The sequence below is a fragment of the Mustela putorius genome, unplaced genomic scaffold, assembly GCF_011764305.1.
Source record: "Mustela putorius furo isolate JIRA1106 unplaced genomic scaffold, ASM1176430v1.1 tig00003859_pilon_pilon_pilon, whole genome shotgun sequence".
Taxonomy (NCBI): domain Eukaryota; kingdom Metazoa; phylum Chordata; class Mammalia; order Carnivora; family Mustelidae; genus Mustela; species Mustela putorius.
The window spans coordinates 1,076,614-1,101,067 of NW_025422011.1; the positions used below are offsets into that span (position 1 = coordinate 1,076,614).

Consider the following 24,454-nt stretch of genomic DNA (forward strand, 5'->3'; position numbering starts at 1 on the left):
TTGGGTGCCTGGGTGGTTCAGTCGGTTAAGCGTGTACCTTCAGCTCAGGTCATGATCCCAGGGTCCTGGGATTGAGTCCCACATAGGGCTCCCTGCTCAGCGAGGAGCCTGCTTCTCCTTCTGCCTCTCTTTTTTTCGGTCTCTCATGAATAAATAAATAAATAAAATATTAAAAAATAAAAATAATAATAATAATAAAAGGGAGCACCTGGGTGGCTCAGTGGGTTGAGGCCTCTGCTTTTGGCTCGGTCGTGGTCTCAGGGTCCCGGGATTGAGCCCCACATCGGGCTCTCTGCTCAGCGGTTAGCCTGCTTCTCCCTCTCTCTCTGCCTGCTTCTCTGCCTACTTGTGATCTCTGTCTGTCAAATAAATAAATAAAATCTTTTTAAAAATAATAATAATAAAAATAAAAGATCTATTTTATTTATCTGAGAGAGAGAGGACATGCACAGGGGTGGACAGGGACAGTGGAAGAGGGAGAGTCTCAGGCTGACTGCACTGAGTGCGGAGCCCAGCTCTGAGCTTGATCACGGGACCCTGAGATCATGACCTGGACCGAAACTAAGAGTCAGACTGTGACTGTGCCACCCAGTCGCCCCTATAACTTAGTATATTAGTAAAATATCATTGTGGTTTTTTTTTTTTTTTAAGATTTTTATTTCTTTCTTTCTTTATAGAGAAAGAGAGTGCTGGCAGGGAGAGAGGGAAGAGGCATATGGAGAAGGAGAGAACCCCAAGCAGACTGTGCTGAGCTAGAAGCCTAATGTAGGGCTCTATCCGAGGACCATGAGATTGTGACCGGAGTCGAAATCAGGAGTTGGATGCTTAACTGACTGAGCCACCCCTGTTTTGTGTTTCAAGAGTTGTATTTATATAAATGGTATCATACCACATACATCATTTTATACCCTTTGAAATTCAGTATTATGTTTTTATTAATCCATACTGACACAATTTGATTGATTTGTTCCTTTTTTTTTAAGATTTTTAAAAAATTTTTATTTATTTGAGAGAGAGACAGTGAGAGAGAGCATGAACGAGGAGAAGGTCAGAGGGAGAAGCAGACTCCCCGTGGAGCTGGGAGCCCGATGCGGGACTCGATCCCAGGACTCCGGGATCATGACCTGAGCCAAAGGCAGTCGTCCAACCAACTGAGCCACCTAGGCGTCCCTGATTTGTTCCTTTTAATTGTTACATAGTATTCTAAAATTCACTCATACTCATCTTCTTATCTATTCATGAAATGCCAATTGAATATTACCCCCACCTTAAAAGACCACCAGAGACGTGAGTCAAAGCCAATCAGCAAGGGTCGTTTATTGCAGGTTCGAACCTGGACCTCTGCGGCGCTCGTTGCCGATAACACCGAGAGGTCCAGAGCTGGGTTGGTGCAGGGTTTTTATAGACAGGTACAAACAAGTTTCGGGTAGGGCATTCCCTTAGTAGTGAACATTAAGTTTTCTAGATTTTTACTATTGAGCATCCCTTAAACTTTTTTTTTTAAACATATCTCCTTGTGTATGTGTGTGACATTATCTCTAAAATATCTACCCAGAGACGGAATTGTGCTGGCTTCTTTTTAGTCACATAGCACAGAGTATTTGCAAACAAAGACCTATCTTCATAGATATATGAAGAGCATCGGAGGGCACCATTCTGGTAGGCCCTCAGTGAAAACTGGAAACTCGTGGTTTGTGAACTTTATTGCAAACCCAGGACCAAGGCGCCCCATCTTTCTAAATTTTTTTCTATGCGCTATCAAATACATGTGTGTTTTTACTCACCTATATATAGTTTTCTCCATTTTGTTTTTTATAGAGATGAGATCCTACAGAATGATAGATCAAGGACATCTTTCTGTGCCAGTACTTGTAGACTGTTTTTTTAAAGTGGTGTTCCATAGTGTGATTGACTGTAGTCTACTGTTTTTTTATGATTTTGTTTATTTGAGAGAGAGTGTGAGCACAAGCAGAGGGGAAGGAAGAGGGAGAAGCCTGAGCAGGGAGCCCGACGTGGGGTTTAATCCCAGGACCCTGGGACCATGACCTGAGCCCAAAGCAGATGTTTAACTGACTGAGCCATCCAGGTGCCCCTAACTATTCTCTTCTTGATGGATGTTTAGGTTTATTTGTAATTAAAGACAAGCTCTTTTTGCAAACTATATTTGCTTGGTCCCATTCTTGTACTGCAAATACCCTTCACATATGAATTGGTTCTTTATAATTCAGCCTGTCCCCATAATAGATAAAGACTGTAGTAGTAAAAGACTGCAATAAAGACTGACTAGCACATGTTTTCTCACTTGTAAAAGGAACAGTTTATAACTGTGGCAATGACATGCCTTGCAGTTCCCATCATTGTTCCTCACCCTTATTTATTTTGTGTTTGTTGTATGAATGACAATATCCTATGTCCCATGACCGCAGGGTATTTAAAATGTGAGTAAAAAGTTGACCCCTTCTGTCATTTTTAAAAGAAGATGGATGGGATGCCCAGATGTCTCAGTTGGCAAAGCATCCGACTCTTGGTTTCGGCTCAGATCATGATCTCAGGGTCATGAGATCCAGCCCTGCATCGGACTCTGCTGGGCATGCAGCCTGCTTAAGATTTTCTCTCTCCCTCTCCTTCTATACCAGCCCTTAAAAAAAAAAAAAAGGCATGTAGTACCAACTGAAAATTGATGGCTAAGTATACAGGATTATAAACACTTGAACTCAGAGCAAACTTTATGTACTTATAGCCAGATAACATAAAAAGTGACCAATGTTTTGTGTTAACAAAAATGGCCAGTATTGTGTAGGCAGAGATTTCTCTCTAATTCAGAAAAGCTTTCAGGAGGAGATAAGATTTTATTGAGGTTTACAGGCTAGAAAGGCTAATCTGGATTATTGTTTAGCTTCCAGGTACATCTTTTTGGCTTTTTCTCAATATGGGGCTCGATAATAATGCTTTTCCGCTTTGTGCCTGGTATTAATGTCTGAACAGTGGATTTTAATTAGAAATATTCCAAATTTGCTATCGTCATGTGACAAGTGTTGATCTCCTAGGATCCCACAGCAGATGCATGACTCTGGGGACTACTCAAGCTTCTGAACTTTGGTTTGAAACAGACCCAGTCACCACACTTTTTCCCACTTATTTTTGCTCTAGACTTCTCAACTAGTTATTGCCTGTTCTTTAAAACAAGGGTCTGAAATCTTTTTTCAGGATTTTTGGATCTAGAAGAAAATAGCCAGGCTGGGCCAGTAGAGCAGAGTGTCTTTTCAAGTGTCTTAAATGATCTAGTTGCTAAGATTTTTGCCAGGCCCACTTTTAGCAGAATGAAGATGTAGTTTTTAATAAGATTCCAACCATCTTCTTACAAGCAACTGCCACAAGCATTAGAAATTGCTGACCTATTCATCTTACTTAAAAAACCCAAGTCTCCTTACAAAAACCAGGTTGGCTGGATGCTTTATTTCAGTGTCACAAGTCCCAAAATACACTATACTTCCCTTGGACCTACTCGTGGGAAACCTGTAAGATTGTCCACCTTTTAAAGATTGCTTTCATTCCAGAGTGAATGTGAGGCCGATACTCAGGACTGAGTGTTCTACTCTGTAGTCCACTTTCTCATTGACTTTACCTTTGACCGCCAAGCCCCAGAGGCTTCTTTCTTAGCCCTCCGAGCTTAGCCTTTCTGTCCCTGGCTCAGTAGAAATGTGGCAGTGGTTTCAGAGAAGTGACGTGCTGTCCTTGGCGCTCCAGAGTCTTCTCTAAACTGAGTGAGCTAGGCTTTGGATTAGAGAACCTCACCCGGGGTGGGGGGCAAGGGGTTGCCTTCCCCTCAGGGAGCGGCCCTGGCCTCCTCCTCACATGTTGGCCTGGACTGACTCAGCTGGGTAACGGTGTACCCTAAAATGTACAGGTGTGATTTGACAGGAGCTTTTCACCCTTTACAAACTGGGCTCCCTAATGAGAATGTAGGCTCATAGAGCAATAATTCACGTGTAGGTGGCCTGTAAGGAAAGTTTTAACAAAAGAGTTGGTTAAGAAGCTGATTTATTTTCTTGCTTTAACTCTTGTCATGTGCTGAGTGGGGGCGGAAGAGGAGGGGAGGGTGGGGAATGGCGCTGCTGAAAGCATTTATCTTCATTTCTGCCATCTCCCAGTGTTTATTACCCTGTGATCGACAGATGAGGAAAGCTGCCAGTCAAACCCACGTTCAGCACATTTCCATTTCCCTTCATTGCTGATTTTAGGCTTTTGAAATCTGCATCCTCTTTGCAGCATTAAAGGTCGTTTCCCTCCTGCTGCTGACAAGCCCAGGACCCTCTGGTCCAGTTCTGCTCCCTTGTGCTTCCACCAAACAGTAAAGGCTGCAGGAGTCCCAGCAATTTAAGACAAGTGATTGGTGAGAGCCATTCAGTGTTTGAGTCAGTCATACGCTCTGTTCCTCGTTCTCTCTCTCACCTCTTTCTCCCCCAGTCCTTCTCCCACCCGCCCCCCTCTCTCTGCCCATCCTCTTGCTGCTGAGCAACCCCTGGAGCAGCTCCATTGTGCAATAGTGAGAGGATGACAGCCTCCCCGACTTCTTTCCTGCCTGCCTAAGCCAGTGTCCTCCTAGCAGCAGAGGTGGCGGGGTCCTGTAGCGAAGGCCAGGTTGTGGGGCATGTGGAAGGAGGCAGAGTAATTCTTACTTCTCTAATCCCCCTGTATGTCTTCCATTGGAGGTAGAGGCTTTGAGGAAATCCTGCCTGCTGGGAGTGAATGCCGGGTTTTTAACTTTGGTTTTTGTTTGGGGGCTCTTGGGGGTTTTTCCTCCAAAACTCTGTGGGTTTCAGAATGTTGTTCCTGATGATCTTTTAGTAGCATTTGTTCTTGTGAGCTTATTTGTTTTTGTCTTAAATAATGTTTGTGGGTGGAAGAAAGGTAATGATATTCATTTCTTTGAAAATGGATGTTCTGCTTTCATAATTACTTGTCCCAATTACGTCATTAGTGTAAGTGTTAGGTAATGGCTTCACTAGGACATATATATTGAAGAAGGGCAGGTCTACAGAGTGGTGATGAAAATGGGCCTCAGCCTCTTCATCTCCCCACACAGGAGCATTTTAGCTTGACTTCAGAGAGCTAGGAGGTACTAGTTGCCCTGCCAACGGTCAAGATGAATCCAGGGTTTTCATACGTTGGGAGGAAGGGATGAGGGCCTGGGGAAGAGCAGCTTACTCTCTTTGCCTTAGGGTGGAATACGCCGCTGAACTCCAGGTGACACTGGTACCATCAAGGCAGTGTGATCGAATCCTTGGTGATCCCTGGATTAGAAAGCAGAGTATCCTTGTTGCTTAAGGATACTTATGGCAAAAGCTAAATTCAGCTTTTCTGAATGACACTGGGTCTTGTGGCATGCGCCCTGTGATCTGTTTGACCCCTCTAAGTGGCTTATGGCAAAATGGCCATGCCCAGCCTAGAGGTCACTACTGTCTCCCATCAGACTAACTGCTTCCTGTAGATTTGAGTAGGATCCTGATTTCACACCTTGTCTGTGAATGACTTTGGATGCATGCTATCTAGTTCTGTATCTCTATTTTCAAGCGCATGCTAAAAGCTAACACTGTTACTGCCTGCTTCCACTCACACAGGTTTCTTTCTTTTTTTTTTTTTTTTTTAAGATTTTATTTATTTATTTGACAGAGAGAAATCACAAGTACACTGAGAGGCAGGCAGAGAGAGAGAGAGAAGGAAGCAGGCTCCCTGCTGAGCAGAGAGCCCGATACGGGACTCGATCCCAGGACCCTGAGATCATGACCCGAGCCGAAGGCAGCGGCTTAACCCACTGAGCCACCCAGGCGCCCATCACACAGGTTTCTAAAGTAGATGAATTTATAGGAACAAAGTAGAATTTTGGTTACTGGGGGCCGGGGAGAGGGGAGGTGGTGGAAAGGGGAGTTGTTTAATAGGTATAGAATTTCGTATTTGCAAGATGAAAAAGTTTCGGAGATTTGTTTCACAACAGTGTGAATATATTTAATGCTGCTGAACTAGTTAAACTACTGAACACTACTGAACCAGTTAAAAATAGTTAAGATGGTGAATTTATGTTACATGCTTTTTGTCACAGTTTTTTAAGAAATTAATACCAGGTATTTTATACTACTTGCTCTGGAAAGGAAGGCTATATCCATTGCTCTGGCCCGAATGAATATAATAAGATTAATACCTCTTCCTCCCCTGGCATGTTATATGTGCTCACATAATTCTGGTTTGAATTGTTATTTTGAGAAAATTTTTGATGAAGCTGTGACATAGGTAGAAATAGTTCATAGCGATTTCTTTTCCCTTCGTTGCCTTGCTAATTTCCTTGTTGAGTTCTCAGGTTACGATTTGTAGTTTTGTTGGCTTCGTCCAAGGCCTTTGACCTCAACAATAAGGCATTGCCTTATCTTTTCTGGATTTGCCCCTAAAGTTCAGGATTTGTGTGTAGACTATTGCTATCCTTGTTATTAGGAGCAGGAGCTTTTAGAACCTTCAGGACTTTATTGGACCATAAAATTGTTGATTTAGGGGCCCAGTTCGGCTAAGAGCTTGTATAGTCATTGATATCTGTATCTGTAAAATGTTTACCCTTTTCTTTATGTTGAATACATTTCAAATTTATATTGTATATGATTTGATCAGTTTAAGTGACCAGTTAGAGCAGTTACTAAACGCATAAATCTGATAGACCACATAGCTTACTCAGAACATTTCCTATGTCAGAGTTATAGACATCTACATGATACCTGTTCTTGTTTTTATTTTTGTTTTTACAGAAAATGATGTCCCCTGATACTCCTCTTATCTTTTATTTTAGCCTCAGGAAAAAGTGAAGACTTAGTTTTAGCTATAGGTAATATTCTCAGAATTGAAAACCTCTTTAAAAACCTACTTTCTGGGGCGCATGGGTGGCTCAGTTGGTTAAGTGACTCCCTTCAGCCCAGGTCATGATCCCCACCCAGGTCCTGGGATCGAGCCCCATGTCCACCCTGCTCATCAGGGAGCCTGTTTCTCCCTCTGCCTCTGCCTCTCCCTTCACTGATTTTCTCTCTCTCTCTCTCCCCCTCTCCCTTTCTCCCTCCCTCTCTCAAATAAATAAAATTGTTAAGCGGGAAAAAAAAAAACTCATGTACTTTTTCCTCCGACAGGAAATAGTTGTTTCCCTCAGACAGTTTTACAATTGCTGCGTTCCATGCAGTGTGTTATCTATAAATAAAAACTGCTACACAGTGGAACATGCCTTGGCCAGAAAAAAGGATGAAGTGCTGATACATTCTATGGCATGGATGAACTTTGTAAACAGGGTGCTAAATGAAAGAAACCAGACACTGTCACTTGTTGGATGTTTCTATTTAGGTGAAATGTCCAGGGAACGCAAAACTATAGGGACAAAAAATAGATTAGTGGTTTCCTCGGCCTCAGAGGGAGAGGGTGGCCAGAGGGGAGGGGAGTGACCGCTAATGGGTAAGGTACTGGGGGAAGAGGAGGAGGATGAAAATGTCCTGAAGTCACATAGTAGCGATAGTGATAGTCATTGTAAAAATTGGTTTTGGTAATGGTTGCGTATTGGCATGAATATATTAAAATCCCTTGCATGGTATACTGTAAGTAGGTAAATTGTGCAGTCTGTGGATTACATCTCATAAAGCTTTTATCTTGAAACAAACTATATATAGTTTGGTCATTTTCTTTAGTGTCAAAACTGTAAATGAGAATAAAAGAAACTTCTGCCCTTGAAGGAAGTCTTGTTATCTGCCACCATGGCCTCTTTCCAAGTCCCCAGGCTATAGAATAATTGACTGTGGTCTTAGATGAGATTTTTTAAAATGGTGAAAAAGGCGACAAAGTGAGTATGACAAAGTGCTTAGTTATATTTCCTTCTTAGAGCAGATTTAAAGACTGCATTTGAATGAAGCTTTCTGGAAAGAAGAAAAAGTGTTCTTCCTAGGATGCCATTCAGTATATACTTAGAGAAGAAAAGTGCTTTTTATGTCCAAATAATGCCATGTTGTCCTGCTCTAAGAATTATTTTTCATAGACAAAAACCGATTTATTAATTTACAAAGAGCTTAGACAGTCTGCATAACCAAACATATAAATGCATGTAATATGTGGGTATGCGTAGTACATACTAAAAAAATACAGGGAGCTGGTAAACAGAAGATACTCACTAGTACTTGAAATTATTAAAGAAATGCAAAGGGAAATAGATTGCTATATTTTGTTTCTCAGATTTACCAAAACTTTTACAGAATAGTATTTTTTAATAATAGCCTTATTGAGGGGGACACCTGGGTGGCTCAGTCGGTTAGGCTTCTGCAGCTCTGGTCCTGATCCCCGGGTCCTGGGATTTAGTTCCCCATTGGGCTCCTTGCTCAGTGGGGAGCCTGCTTTTCCCTCTGCCTGCTGCACTTTCTTTCTCTCTGACAAGTAAAAAGTTTTTAAAATCTTTAAAAAAAAAAAAAAGCCTTATTGAGATATAACTCACATACCATTCGTTCACCTATTTAAAGTTCAGTGGCTTTTAATATATTCACAGAGTTCTGCAACCATTGCCACTATCTGAAGATTGCGGAACATTTTTATCACATTCCCATACGCATTAGCAGTCACTTCTCCCTTCTCCTTCCCTTTCCCTGCCTCCTCCAGCCCTAGGCAACCACTAATCTACTTTTTGTCTCTATAGCTTTGCCTATTCTAGACATTTCATGTAAATGGAATCATAAAATATATGGTCTTTTGTGACTGGCTTTCTAAAAAGAATTTTGAAAAGTTGATAAATTGTTCGGTTGGACCTGTCCTGGAGTTTGTGGTTGCTGTTCTGTTGACCAATTAGCAAGCTGGTTCTTGACTTCATATCACAGCTAAGCAGAAGGATAGTAATTGTGTTTCCAGGCTGGTGAGTCTTTGGTCCCTAGCCCCATTCTTATTCTGTCTTCCCAGTAGCAGCACAGTCAGAAATGGCCATTCTGGGGGCGCCTGGGTGGCTCAGTGGGTTAAAGCCTCTGCCTTCTGCTCAGGTCATGATCCCAGGGTCCTGGGATCGAGCCCCGCATCGGGCTGTCTGCTCCATGGAGAGCCTGCTTCCTCCTCTCTCTCTCTGCCTGCCTCTCTGCCTATTTGTGATCTCTGTCTGTCAAATAAATAAATAAAATCTTTAAAAAAAAAAAGAAAAAGAAATGGCCATTCTGAATTAGGCAGCCTCAAATGGAACAATTTTATAGGACTGAAATATAATTTAATCGTTTCTTTCTTTGTAACTTGCCCTTTTTTACCCTCCCAAATTAGCTTCTCTGATACATTTGCTAATGATTCCCATTGTTCCATATTTTCACTGTACAGTTGAATCATACTCTTCACTTTCCTGCTCCTAGAACAGATCTTGGAGAGAGGCTAAAAGCTGTTTTTGAAAAAAGGTTTCTAATTCTCCTTTCCAAGCAACAGATCAGGGGAGTCAGAGAAGCAGAGGCAGAGAGAGGCATGCAGGCTATCGGGTTTGGCAGAGCTCACCTACCATGGGACTGTCATGATTATTAAGATTTTATCCCTAGACACATTCTCCAGACTTCCAGCCTACAAGTTGAAGACCTGACTGAGAGAATGAGACTGGGCAGCTTGGTTTTGCTGTTGTTCTCTGATGGTTGGCCAGGATCATTGGATATAAGTTTCTTTTCCCCCATGTTTTATCTCTTGTGAGACTCATCCTTATTTTCTCTTTTGCTCTGAGGCTCCAGGGGAAAAGCTCTGTGGTCATATGATAGAGAGTGAACTGCTGTGACTGCCAGTATCCTCATAGACACCTGCTCTTTCCACTGTCTCCTAGAACATGAGTGAAAGTCTAGGGGCTCTTTATGTCTTTCTCTCTGTTTTTGTTTTTTTAATTAATAGCCTTTAAAAAAATTTTTTTTTAAAAGAGCTATCTTAGGTCTACAAAAAACTGAGTGGAAAGTACAGGAGTTCCCGTATATCTCCTCCTACACACATACCCATAAGCACCCCCCATCATCATTCTTCTCCAAAATGGTACATTTGTTTTTGTTTTAAAGGTTTTATTTATTTATTTGACAGAGAGAGACACAGTGAGAGAAGGAACACAAGTAGGGGGAGTGGGAAAGGGAGAAGCAGGCTTCCCACTGAGCAAGGAACCCAATGGGGGCTTGATCCCAGGACCCTGGGATCATGACCTGAGCGGAAGGCAGCCGCTTAACGACTGAGCCACCCAGACGCCCCTAAAGTGGTACATTTGTTATGTACAGTACACGAACCAACACTGACACACCGTTATCACTCCAACATTAAGTTTCACACTTAATATTGTTAAGTTCTGTGGGTTTGGCAAATGTATGATGACATGTATCCACCATCATAGTATCCTACAGAGTAATAGTTTCACCATCCGCAAATATCTCTTTTGGTGCTACAACTGTACCTCCCTCTCTCCCCACCAAACCACTGACAACCACTGATCTTTTTCCTTTGTACATAGTTTTTGACTTTCCAGAGTGATATAGTTAGATTCACACCATATATAGATTTTTGCTTCTTTTTTTTTTTTTAAGATTTTATTTATTTATTTGACAGAGAGAGATCACAAGTAGGCAGAGAGGCAGGCAGAGAGAGAGGAAGGGAAGCAGGCCCCCTGCTGAGCAGAGAGCCCAATGTGGGACTCGATCCCAGGACCCCAAGATCATGACCCAAGCTGAAGGCAGCAGCTTAACCCACAGAGCCACCCAGGCGCCCAGATTTTTGCTTCTTTTACTTAAATTTCCTTTTACTTAAATTTCTTTTTGAGGCTTGATAGCTTGTTTCTTTTTAGAGCTGAATAATACTCCACTGTATGGTTGTACCACAGTTTATTTATCTATTCTCCTATCAGAGGACATCTTGGTGGCTTCTAAGTTTTGGCAGTTATGAATAAAGCTGCTATAAACATCTGTATGTAGGTTTTTTATGTGACATATGCTTTCAGCTGACTTGAGTAAATACCAAGAACACGATTGCTGGATCATACCACTAAGGGTATGTTTAGTTTTACAAAGAAATTGCCAAACTGTCTTCCGAAGTCCCTGTACCTTTGTATTCCCACCAGCGAGAGATAAACGTTCCTGTTGTTTTGCATCCTGTTCACCGTTCAGTGTGATCAATATCTTGCATTTTAGCTGTTCAGTAAGTGTGTAGTAGTTTCTCATTGTTACTTTATTTTGTAGTTCCCTAAAGAAATGATGTTGAACATCTTTTCATATGCTTATTTACTATCTGTGTATCTTCTTTGGTAAGGAGTCTGTTCTGATTTTTTGCCAGTATTCAAATCACATTTTGTTATTGTTGAGTTTTAAGTGTTCTTTGTATATTTTAGATACCAGTCCTTTATTAGATATATTTTTTTAAAAGATTTTATTTATTTATTTATTTGACAGAGAGAGACACACACACAGCAAGAGAGGGAATACAGCAGGGGGAATGGGAGAGCGAGAAGCAGGCTTCCCGCTGAGCAGGGAGCCTGATGTGGGGCTGGATCCAGGACCCTGGGATCATGATCTGAGCTGAAAGCAGATGCTTAATGACTGAGCCACCCAGGTGCCCCTAGATAAATGTTTTGTAAAGGTTTTTCTACTGGTCTGTGGCTCAGCTTTTCATTCTCTTTTCATAGTGTCTTTCACCAAGTGGAAGCTTTTAATTTTAATGAAGTTAACTTTGTCCATTTTTTCTTTCATAGATTGTGCTTTTGCTAGAAAAGTCTTTTTTTCTGTTTCTGTTTTGTTTTTTTTTTTTAAAGATTTTATTGATCTATTTGACAGAGTCATAGAGGGAGAAGCAGGCTGTCCGCTGAGCAGGGAGCCCGACAAGGGGCTTGATCCCAGAACTCGGGGATCAATGACCTGAGCCAAAGGCAGCCGCTTAAACGACTGAGCCACCAGGTGCCCAAGAAAAGTCTTTACCAAACCCAAGATCACCTAGATTTTCTCTTATATTATCTCCTAAGAATGTTACAGTTTTGTGTTTTACATCCAGGTCTGTGATCCACTTTGAGCTCATTGTTGTGAAAAGTACAAGGTTTGTATCTAGATTCATATTTTTGCATGTGGACGTGCATTTGTTTCAGCACCATTTGTTGAAAAGACTGTCTTTCTCTATAGAATTGCTGTTGCGCCTTTGTCAAAGATCAGTTGACTGTGTTTGTTTGGGTTTGTTTCTGGGCTTTTTTGTTCACTCCATTGATCTGTTTGCCTGTTCTTTTGTCAGTGCCACACCATCTTCATTACCGAAGCTTTGTAGTAAGTCTTGAAGTCGGGTAGTGTCAGTCCTCCAATTTGTTCTCTCCTTGCATACTGTGTTGGCTGTTCTGGATCTTTTCCATTTCTAGATAAATTTTAGAATTTGTCAGTATTCATAAAGTAATGTTCAGGGATTTTGATTTGGATTGCATTTAATCTAAAGATCCAGTTGGGAAGAATTGACATCTTAACAGTAAATATTGGAGATCTTTTGTGATTGCTTTCATTGGAGTTTTATAGTTTTCATTGTATAGCTCATATATGTATTTTATGAGATTTATACCTAAATATTTTTCTTTCTCTCTCTCTCTGGTCTAATGTAAATGGCATTTTATTTTTAACTTTTAATTCCAGTTCCGGTTATTCATTTGTTCATTGCTGGTATATAGGAAAGCTATTAACTTCTTGTATCCTGCAGTCTTGATATAATTGCTTAATAGTTCCAGGAGTAACTTTTACTGTTCTTTGGGATTTTCTGCATAGACAATCATGTCATCTGCGAACAAAGACGGTTTTATTTCTTCTCTCCAAGTTTTGTTTCTTTCTCTTACTTTTCTTTTCTTAATGCATTAGGTAGGATTTACAGTAAATAAGGAGTAGTGAAAGGAAACATCTTAGCTTGTTATCAGTCTTAGGGGAAAAACATATAGTTTCTAATCACTAAGTATGACGTTAACTGTAGGGTTTTTGTAGATATTTTCTGTCCAGTTGAGATAGTTCTCCTCTCTTCCTAGTTTCCTGATAGTGTTTATCATCAGTAGATATTGGATTTTGTCACATGCTTTTTTTGCATCTATTGGTATGATTACATGATTTTTCTTCTTTGTCTCACTGAGGTACTGGATTATATTTATTGATTTTCAAATGTTGAGCCAGCCCTGCATACCTGGGCTAAATCTCACTTGGTCGTAGGATACAATTTTTTAAAGATATTACTGGGTTAGACTTGGTAATATTTTGTTGAGGATTTTTGCTTCTGAGACAATTAGTCTATAATTTTCCTTTCTTCACTGTCTTGGTCTTGGTCTTGCTATTGGGACAATACTGGCCTTAAGTTAGAAAGTAGTCCCACTTTTGTTTTCTGTAAGAAATTGTAGACATTTGATGTAATTTCTTCCATAGATGTTTGATAGAATTTACTAGCAAACCCACTTGGGCCTAGTGCTTTATATTTGGGGAAGTTTGCTTTTGTTTTTGTTTTTTAAGTATTTATTTATTTTTGTGAGGAGGAGTCAGAGGGAGAGAGGGAGAGGAAAAGAGAGAATCTCAAGCAGACTGCCTACTGAGTACAGAGCCTGATGCAGGACTCCCATGTCAGGACCCTGAGATCATGATGTGGGCCGAAATCAAGAGTCAGATACTTCACCAACTGAGCCACCTAGGCATCCCCTGTTCTGGGAGGTTGTTAATGGTCAATTCAACTTAATAGATATAGGCTTATTCAGGTTATCTGTTACTTCTTGTGTAAGTTTGGGAGACTATGTCTTTCAAGGAATTTCCATTTCTTCTAGGTTATCAGATTGTTTGTAGTAGTCTTTTATTATCCCTTTAGTGTCCACACATCAGTAGTGATGGCCCCTCTTTTGTTTCTTAGATTGATAAACTTGTGTCTTTTCTCTTTTTTCTTCAGTTAGCTTGGCTAGAGGTTTATCAATTATATTGATCCTTCTAAAGAACTGGCTTTGGTTTTATTAATTTTTTTCTATTGATTTCCTGTTTTCAGTTTCATTGATTTCTTCTCTAATTTTTTATTTTTACTTCTTACATTGAATTTGATTTGCTTTTCTTTTTCTTACTTCCTAAGGTGGAAGCTTAAATTATTGATTTTAGATCTTTCTTCTTTTCTAATAGATACATTCAGTGCAGTACATTTCCTTCTAAACACTGCTTTTATTGCATCCAACAAATTTTATTAAGTTGTATTTTCCATCCTCATTTAGTTCAAAATATTTAAAATTTTTTCTTGAGATGTCTTCTTTGAGCCATGTGTTACTTAAAGTGTGTTCTCCAAGTATTTGGGGATTTTCCAGTTATTTTTTCTTGCTACTAATTTCTAGGCTAATTCCCTGTTGTCTGACAGCATACTTTGTATGATTTCTATTCTTTTAAATGTGTTATAGTGGTTTTTGTGGCCCAGAATGTGATGGGTCTTGCCCTTGGCAGTTTTTCAAGGAGAAAGTTACTAAAGAGTCCAGGGCCTTGACATTTGACCTCAATTCCAAAATTAAATGCTTCTGTCTCTTGGCTCTGGCACATAATTTGCACCAGTCTCTTATAAAAGGAACTTTCTCTGTGACTTGTTGATTGCAGAGCTATACCTGTAGAAGAAAAGTACATAGAGATTGAAATAAATGATTAGAGGCACCTGGGTGGCTCAGTGGGTTGAGCCTCTGCCTTTGGCTCAGGTCATGATCTCGGGGACTGGGATTGAGCCCCGCATTGGGCTCTCTGCTCGGCGGGGAACCTACTTCCCCCCTCTGTCTGCCTCTCTGCCTACTTGTGATCCTCTTTGTTAAATTAAAAAAAAAAAAATCTTTGAAATAAATGATTAATTTTAACAGTAGTCATTTATTAGACACTTATTATTTGCCATCACTTTACGTTTACTGTTTTGGTAAGTTCTCCCAATCACCCTATAAATTGTAGGTATTACTGTTTTTTTAAAGGTTTTATTTGAGAGAGAGAGAGAGAGGAGGCAGAGGGAGAGAGAGACTCTCAAACAGATTCCATACTGAGTACAGAGCCCAACATTTGGGTCAGTTTCACCACCCTGAGATCATGACCTGATCTGAAATAAAGAGTTGGACGCTCAACTGTCTGAGCCACCCAGATGCCCCTGTAGTTGTTATTATTATACCCTTTTTACAGATGAGAAAACTGAGGTTCAGAGATATTAACAAAGTCACACTATAGTAGGTACTAGGAGGAAGTATCAAAATCAGGTCCATCTGATCCTGAAGACTATTCTCAGACACCATACCAAAAACAAACTACAAGCCATAATACCCCAGTTCAAGCTAGCCTCTAATCCATGACAGAAATGGGAAACTAAATTTGCTAAGGGAATATTTGTATAATGGTATGCCTTTGATTAGTTTCTTTCCAAAATCAGCATCACTAAGAGTTTGCATGCTATTAGCAGTGGCTGTTAGCATTCTAGTAGTGGTACTTCCTAAGAGTGCCTATCTTAGAGTTACAATGTAGGCTATATTTATTTAGCTTGGAGTTTTCTAACTAGGGATGATTTTGGTTCCCAGGATCATTTGGCAGTGTTCGGAGATAATTTTGGTAGTCACAGTTGGGTGGGTGGGGGGGGTGCTGTTGGCATCTAGTGGCCAGAGGCCAGAGGCCAGGAATTTTGCTAAACATCCTCCAAAAGCCCAAGACCAGCCCCACACTCTAAACAAAGAATTATCTGGCCCCAAATATCAGTAGTGGAGGTTGAGAAACCCTGAGTCTAGCTTGTTACATCCCATTATTACTGAGAAAACCTTGAGGTCTCAGAAATCTCTCAGCGGTCCCTTAGGATTTGGCTTTGAGGCTAAGTGCCTCCTATGTAAATACTAAGTAGCTTAGTCCATTAACTCATTCTGGCACATTTCCTATACCTTCAGCTTAGTGGCCAGAGGCCTACTAAATGGTTGGGGCTTTTTAATAGGGTGGTACTTTTTCTTCCTGATGTTTCCGAGAGACAGGCTCACCTGGCTTGCAGCCCTTGCAGAAGAGAACCTGGTGACAGTACGCTAATCTGTTGCTGGCATTTTTTGCTTCCTAATCTATGTTTACACGACACTGAAAATTGACTCCCTGGTGCCAGGCACCATTTCTCTTCAGCGCTCTGGCACCATTGGCGGAGAACACCTCCCCAGTCCCTTTCACACAGTGCTACCCATCCATGTTTATGACATTGCACAGCTGTTCTCCAGAAGACATTTCTGGAGGCATGGATGGTACAGGAGCTTCTGGAGCTGGGCTTGGAGTTGTCATCATGTTCCCCGTTGCAGATCCCCAGCACTCTTAAAGCAGCTGCTATTTTCCTTAACTGGTTTCCTGATGGTAGGTCCCACCCTCCCCTCCAGATTTTAAAATCTTAGAATACGGAGTTTGTTTCTTCAGTTTATTTCCTACTCTTTTAGCAGCTAACGTTTCATTCATCATCTACTGAGAAATCAACTTACCTTCTATTACTTTGTGTTTTATGCTTTTCTGTTAAAAGTTGGAGGACGTGATAAGGAACTATAGTGGTGTGAGAAGGACTGGTGGTCAGAGGGAGATGAGATGTCAACTCTCTAGATAAGCAAGCCAGGGGGACAATTCATAAGCTCAATGATATTGAGCCTGGACCAGAGTGAAACTGAGTAATTCTTTCCAGGGAAGTGGTCGACCTTAGAACTAAAAAATGATTTTCACTATCAAGGGGGCCTAAAAAATCAAAAGTACCCCCCACCAAAAAATATAAAAAAGTCCCCTGTTAAGAAAGCCCTAAATGTAGCTTACCCTCCTCATGACCCAGAAGAAGTTCAGCAAAGTTCCCAAGTCAGGTTCCCAAGTCAGCATTCAATTATTATAGAATATTCTATAAAAATTAAACTTATTAAGGGACGCCTGGGTGGCTTAGTTGGTTGAGCAGCTGCCTTCGGCTCAGGTCATGATCCCAGCGTCCTGGGATCGAGTCCCACATCGGGCTCCTTGCTCCGCAGGGAGCCTGCTTCTCCCTCTGACTCTGCCTTCTACTCTGTCTGCCTGTGCTTGCTCTCACTCTCTCTCTCTTACAAATAAATAAATAAAATCTTTAAAAAAAAATTAAACTTATTAAGGACATATATTTTTTTACCTCATTTGAGTGATATGCACAGGTCCTCAGTAGGAGTTTGAGGTCACTGGACTGTCATTCTCGGACCTTCCCAAATGCTGTCATTCTCAGGACTTCAGGGAGATCATGACCATTTGGGTCTATGTCTTTGAATCTGTAAGATTTTAAAGAATAAATTGTGGTGGGCATATTGGTTTATCTAAAACAGTATTCTTCAACCTTCACTTAAGTATTTCCCTCCTAAGGAGATTTAATAGACAGTGTTTACCTAATCACCCCCCCACGAAATTTTAATATTACAGATAGGCTGTGTATCTATCATGTACTACAGTATATCTGAGGCGAGGTAGTGATTGCACTAAGATTTCCCCATGAACAGTTTTTGCCCCCATGGGGGCAATATTACCCATATTGAGAGTATATAATGTAGCAGTATTATTATCATCTTGGAAATAAACTGTTTTTTCCTTTCTTTACAAATGGAAACTGGGATGAGGACACTACAATAATAAACTGATGGTGAAGAGAGTCTTCTCATGTAGTAGCTTGCCACAACTAGAGAAAAGAGAGAAGAGTACTTTTCTGGCTTATATGGAGAACATTTTCTTCCTGAACGACCTCTTGACCATTTGAGGAGAGAATAGGGAAAGATCTGGAATGGCAGAGCAATAAAGGAAGCTCACCAAAAGGGGGATGGGGGACAGATGACAGGACCCTCTTGCAGTGATATGCCAAGGAGGAAGGTGGTGATACTGAAGAATCTAGGTATAAAATTGTCCATTGTTCCAAGGCTACTAAGTTCTAACAAGTTCAGTTTCTTAAAGTAGGAGGTGATTTGCAGCAGAGAATATCATTTAGGTTGTCTCGCATGCAACAGTGTTCTATTCTCCTAAGAGGGTTTGGCTCTGTCTGATCAAAAGGGTGGTTGTGTATGAAATGCACCTCGGAAGGAGGAGGAGGAAATGACATGTTCATGTAAATGAAATACAACTGCAAATTAAAGTGTCACCCTGTTAAAAAAAAATCCATTTTTTATTTAATTGGTTACCAAGGAAAAAAATGTCATACAGAAGTGTATATCTCAGGGAAAGTTAAACTGTGAGATGTTTCAAGTGAATCCAGATTCAAGGAAGTTCTCATGGGGCGGGGAGGGGAGGGGTTTGTAAAATACTGCCTTAATAAAAATATTCAGATACTGAAAAGCCAGACTCATAAATTTCTGCTGTGTTACATACCAGGGGTCCAGAAGAAATTAACAAATATGAATTTGTTTGTTCTTCACCATCTCTAACGATCCAATCAGTTATATATTGGCTGCCTCTTCCCTGGAGGAAGCCTCCTTTTGAGATGTTTTATTAGGAAGAAGGTCATGTACAAAGGAGGAGATGCTTTCTCCCAAAGACCACTGCCTATTACAAAGACACCCGGGAATGAAATGCTTCTCTGTGTGGCTTTCCTGTGTTAATGTTGTGCTCCCATTTTTCACGCCCCCCCCCACCAACACCGTGCATTTTTATGAAAACTCCTCTGTCTCTAGATTGAGAGTCTACCAGACAGGACATAATACAGTACCTGCCACATTTTTGGCACTGAGGAAATGTTAAATAATCATGGGAGGGGCTGATGAATGAAATTATGTTTCCAGTAGAATTGTTCTTGAGATATGTCTGGTTTCTCTTTGAGATGGGGACTTGGCAGATGGTTCTTCCTCTTCCCCCTCTCCTGCTGATCCCAGTACATACTGTTTTATGTTTGCAGGGGAAACGTGGATAAAGACTATACTGTGCTCTCTTCTTCTCCTCTACCAGGGGCAGTGATTGGTGATGGACAGTCTGCTGTGGCCAGTAACATTGCCAATACTACCTATCGGCTCCAGTGGTGGGACTTCACTAAGTTTGACCTTCCTGAAATCAGTAATGGTAAGCCAACGTAGAGCTGGTACTGGCAGAAGGGGTATTTCTTACTGGTGAGCCCAAACTCAGAAACCCATGGAGCTCTGGAGTTTCTGTCATCTTGCTGGGCAGCTGATTCCCCAGTTCGATTCCTGCAGCTCTCCATCAGTAATTCAGCAGACATGTTTTGAGCACCCACCCTGAGCAGCGACCTGTGCTAGGAGCAATGCCAAGATGGACACAAAGACGAAGGTATCTCTTTTCTGGGGAGTTCACCAACAGTAGCTCATCATACTAAGCCTCAGTGTTTAAGTGGAACGGAGAAGCAGAGAAAGAGAAGAGTATAGGAACTGAGAGCAAGCCCCTGTGTCCCTTGAGGAAAGACTGTGGTGATGTAAACTCATTTATTAATCCAGAGCTGAATGGAACAAAGTGAATGACATGGTTGGTATGTGATTTACAAATGTGTCTAATGTGTCTGTCTGATCGTCCGTTTCCCAGCTTCCAAGGACCTCTGCAATCCCATATCCCAGTTTTGCTCACTACAGCATTTCATTTCATTTCATTTTGTTTTGTTTTAGGTATTCTTTTTTTAAAGATTTTTATTTATTTGACAGACAGAGATCACAAGCAGGCAGAGAGGCAGGCAGAGAGGAGGAAGCAGGCTCCCTGCTGAGCAGACAGCCCAATGCGGGGCTCGATCCCAGAACCCTGGGATCATGACCTGAGCCGAAGGCAGAGGCTTTAACCCACTGAGCCACCCAGGCGCCCCTTGTTTTAGGTTTTAAAGATTTTGTTTATTTATCTTAGAGAAAGAGAGAGAGAGACAGCACGAGCAAGACGGGCAGAGGGAGAGAGATTCTCAGACTCCTCGCTAAGCATGGAGCCTGATGCAGGGCCCCATCCCAGGACCCTGAGATCACGACCTGAACTGAAACCAAGAGTTGGACACTTAACCACTTGTGCCACCCATCACAGCATTTTAGACAACTTATTTCACTTGGACTCGCACATTCCTAAGAAGTGGCAGCTCAGCCTCTGCTTGATAAAAATGATAGTCACACTATCTGATAAGATGGCCTGATCCATCACTGATAAGCTCCTGTTCTTGTTCCCAAGCTGTTATTTCTTCCCGGTGGTCCTGGTTTTACCTCTAAATCTCGACAGAATGTATCTAATGACACCTCTTCTGGTGGTCCTCCAGCTGTTTGAAGATAAATTGCCATGTCTCTTTGAATCTTTCCTCTCAGGCCAGACTTTTTTCCTGAGATTCCTTTTACTGAAATACAAGAAACCTTGGACTGGTTTCCAAGTCCTTGATGGTTCTGTTCACTTTCCCTTTTGACTTTGGGGAGCCAGAACAGAGTAGAAAACTCCAGCTGCGAGCTGTCCAGTGCATACATAGCACAATAGCGGTTTGGACAGTGTTAATTCAGCCTGAGATTTCAGCAGCTTTTCCTGAAGCCACTTTTCAGTGTGCAGTCACTTCAAATTCTTGGATAATTTTTTTTTTAAAGATTTTATTTATTTATTTGACAGAGAAAGATCACAGGTAGGCAGAGAGGCAGGCAGAGAGAGAGAAGCAGGCTCCCTGCTGAGCAAAGAGCCCGATGTGGGGTTCGATCCCAGGACCCCGAGATCATGACCTGAGCCGAAGGCAGCGGCTCAACCCACCAAGCCACCCAGGCGCCCCTCTTGGATAATTATTAAGAAATTGAGACTCTACCATTCTGTTTATGCAGTTTGAATCGTTTAAGAAACCAAAACAGGTTTATATTTGCTTCTATTAAATTTTATCTTCATAGTATCAGTTGCGTTTCCTAGCTCCTCCCTCTCAATGTTTGTTTGAACTTTGGATTCAGTCCTTTTCTCTTAGTCTTTACATCACCTACTAATTTGACAGATACACTTTCTCTGTCTTCCTTTGGATTACTAGCAAAAATGGTTGGTCAGCGAGATCATTGTATTGGGCCTTGTGTGATACTGCCGTGGACTTCCTCTTTGTTGACTTTGGTTCCTGAATTAGTACCCTGGGCATGGTGTTCAGAACTGTAGCCCACAGCTTTTTTTTTTTAATCTTGTCTGCAAGGTACTGTAAGAATTTGTCAGATGCCTTAAATTAATCCAGATAGTCTCTGTCTGTGGCATTTCCCGATATGCCTGTCTTGGTATCCTTATCAGACCATGAAAATGAGGTTAATTTTTCATGTCCTGATCTTAGTGAAACCACAGTAGCAATCATTTCTTTCTTTCTAAGTGCTTATAAGCCACATGTTCAATATATTTTCTTTAACTCTGCTGGGAATCAACTGCAGTCTACTTTTTCCTTTATTGAATACCAAGTTTGCTTGTTCATCTCCAGATTTCTGGCCCAGATCTTCTTTGCCACAATTTATTTCTAGTTATTCTGTTTGTATTGTTTACCTTTTTAAAATTATAATCTGAAATATATTCACTATTCAAAAAATTTAGACTGTAAAATAATAGACAGTGAGAAGTTTCCCAACTCTTCTCCCAGCTATAGCCCATTTCTCCCCAGAGGCAACTACAATTGGCAGTTTTGTGTGTATCTTTTCAAGGATATTATATATATGTGTATATATAGGCAAATGCAAATGTCTTTTTTTTTCATTTTCCATGTTATATACTTTCTGTACTTTGCTTTCTGTACTTTATAATATATCTTAGTGATCTTTACATACCAGTATATAGAGTTTACTCTTTCTTTTTAAATGACTGCTTAGTATTCCATTGTCCAAGTAGAATCTCTAGGTTCCATTTTTTAATCAGTCATTTTTCAACCATTCTTCCTCTGAGGAACTTTTTAAAAATAGTTTTCAGTCTTTCCTATACAAAACATGTTGCAGCTTGCCATTTCACACCTGGGCCAGGTTATCTACAGGGTAAATCCCTATAGGATAAAGCCCTAGAAATGGAATTGTGGTTACAAAGACCACATACGTCTGTGATTTGGGTAGATGCTCCTAAATCACCCTCGGTAGGGGTTATGCCAATTTATACTCTTGCCTGCAGTTTATGAGGATGCCTGTTCCCCCTAAACTCTGGCTTCCAGAATGTGTTACCGTATGTTTTGGATATTTGCAAATCTGATAGGTTAAAAAATAGTATGCAGGTATTTAAAGTTTATATTTCTCATATTACAAAGCAGATCGAGTGCCTCTTCACACACTTAGCTCGTGTATTATGTTGCCCTTTCTTGACCTGTCCATGTGCTTTACCTATTTTTTATTGTATTGATGATCTTTTCCTTATCAGTTCAACAGGAACTCCTTCTAAATCAGAAAATCAACTTACAATGGGAGTTTCCTGGTTGTCATTTGTCTTTTGACTTTACTGAAGGTTATTTTTGTCATAGAACTTATTTTAAGTAGTCAGAATTATCCAGCTTCCCATTTATGGTTCCCAGATTTTTGTGTCATCATTAGGAAGATCAGTTAGTACTTTTATATTTTAGCTTTTTTCTTGCCCTTAAGTCTTCAATTCACTAGAAGTTTAACCTTGTCCCAAACAAGCAGAGTATGATCTAGCCTTAATCCAGTATGGCCGCTCATTTGTCCCAATCAGTTTACAGAGTAATTCACTTGTTCCCAGTGATTTAGGATGTCCTCTTTTTTAAAAAATTAATTTATTTATTTGACACACAGAGATCACAAGGAGGCAGAGAGAGGCAGGCAGAGAGCTGGGGGAAGCAGGTTCCCCGCCAAGCAGAGAGCCCAACACGGGACTTGATCCCAGGACCCCAGGACCACGATCCGAGCCAAAGGCAGAGGCCTCAACCCACTGAGCCACCCAGGTGCCCCATGGGTTGTCCCTTTGATCCTATTTTTACTTTCCTGTGTATATTTAGATGTATTTCTAGATTATCCATTCTGTCCTAGTGATCTGTTTAATTATTCATGTGAGAGTACCACAGGGGTTTAAGTTTTCAGGCATTGTGTTTTAGAATCTGGTAGGAAACTATCTCTTATTATTATTTTTTTTAATCCAGATTGTCCTGTTTGCTCAAGCAGTTTTATTTTCCTGTATGGACTTTATTTTTTTTTTTTAAAGATTTTATTTATTTATTTGTCAGAGAGAGAGGGAGAGAGAGCGAGCACAGGCAGACAGAATGGCAGGCAGAGGCAGAGGGAGAAGCAGGCTCCCTGCTGAGCAAGGAGCCCGATGTGGGACTCTATCCCAGGACGCTGGGATCATGACCTGAGTCGAAGGCAGCCGCTCAACCAACTGAGCCACCCAGGCGTCCCTCCTGTATGGACTTTAAAACTACTTTACTTCTTCCCTTCACCCCCCCCCCAAAAAAAAATTCCCTTTAATGTAATTATTGCAGTCACATTAAATTTATGTTAACTTAAGGAGATTCAGTATCTTTATGGTTAGATTTAAGAACATGGTATGGTTTTCCATTTCCACAAGTTTCTCTTGTGTTCTTAGTAATGTTTTAAAGTTTTCTTAAGGGATGCCTGGGTGGCTCATTTAGTTGGTTAAGTGTCTGCCTGTGGCTTAGGTCATGATCTCTGGGTCCTGGGATCCAACCCCGCAAGGGGCTTCTTGCTCAGCAGGGAGGGAGCCGGCTTCTCCCTCTGCCTGCCACTCCCCCTGCTTAAGCTCTCACTCACCTCTCTGATAAATAAATAAATAAAATCTTTTAAAGGGGGAATGGTGCCTGGGTGGTTCAGTGGGTTAAAGCCTCTCCCTTCGGCTCAGGTCATGATCCTAGGGTTCTGGGATCGAGCCCCGCATCAGGCTCTCTGCTCAGTGGGGAGCCTGCTTCCCCCCTCTCTGTCTGCCTGCTTTTCTGCCTACTTGTGATCTCTCTGTCTGTCAACTAAATAAATAAAATCTATAAGTAAAAAGTTTTCTTCATATAGATCCTTTATAGTTCTTTTTTCAAAGATTTATTAATTTATTTGAGAGAGAGTTGTGTGCATGCACGCAAGCAGGAGGAAGGGCAGGAGAGGGAGAGAATCCCAAGCAGATTCCTTGCTGACCGTGGAGCCTGATTCGTTGCTTGATACCACCACCCCGAGATCATGACCTGAACTGAAATCAGGATTGGATGCTTAACCTACTGAGCCACCCAGTGCTCCTCGATCCTGTACAGTTCTTAAGTTTACTGTTACAAGCTTGCTTTTAAAATCCTACTGCTATCTTACTGAATTGTTTACTAATTGTAGTTGTTACTCAGGTAAATCTCCTGCATGTTCTAGGTTTGTTATCCATAAATAATGGTAATTTTACCTTTTCCATTCAAAGTTTTACATTTGTGTATTTGTTTTTCTTGTATGTTTGCTTTGGCTACCATCAAAACAATGTTAAATAATAGCAGTCATCCTCATATTGCTCTGGATTTTAGTAGGAAACTTCTTTTTCCCAATACTTTTTTTTTTTTTTTAATTTTATTTATTTAAGTAATCTCTATACCCAGTGTGGAGCTTGAA

The 24,454-nt window shown here is 41.0% G+C and overlaps 1 protein-coding gene across 10 annotated transcripts in view; it reads left to right on the plus strand.

The window, feature by feature from the left end:
- Nucleotides 1-24,454, plus strand: part of AMBRA1 (autophagy and beclin 1 regulator 1) — a 177,187-nt gene that overhangs the window by 116,943 nt on the left and 35,790 nt on the right. For all 10 annotated transcript variants that reach the window (XM_045065949.1, XM_045065946.1, XM_045065947.1 and 7 more), the window contains one exon: nt 18,912-19,022. In XM_045065949.1, the coding sequence (XP_044921884.1) occupies nt 18,912-19,022 (111 nt within the window). The remainder of the gene's footprint in view (nt 1-18,911; nt 19,023-24,454) is intronic.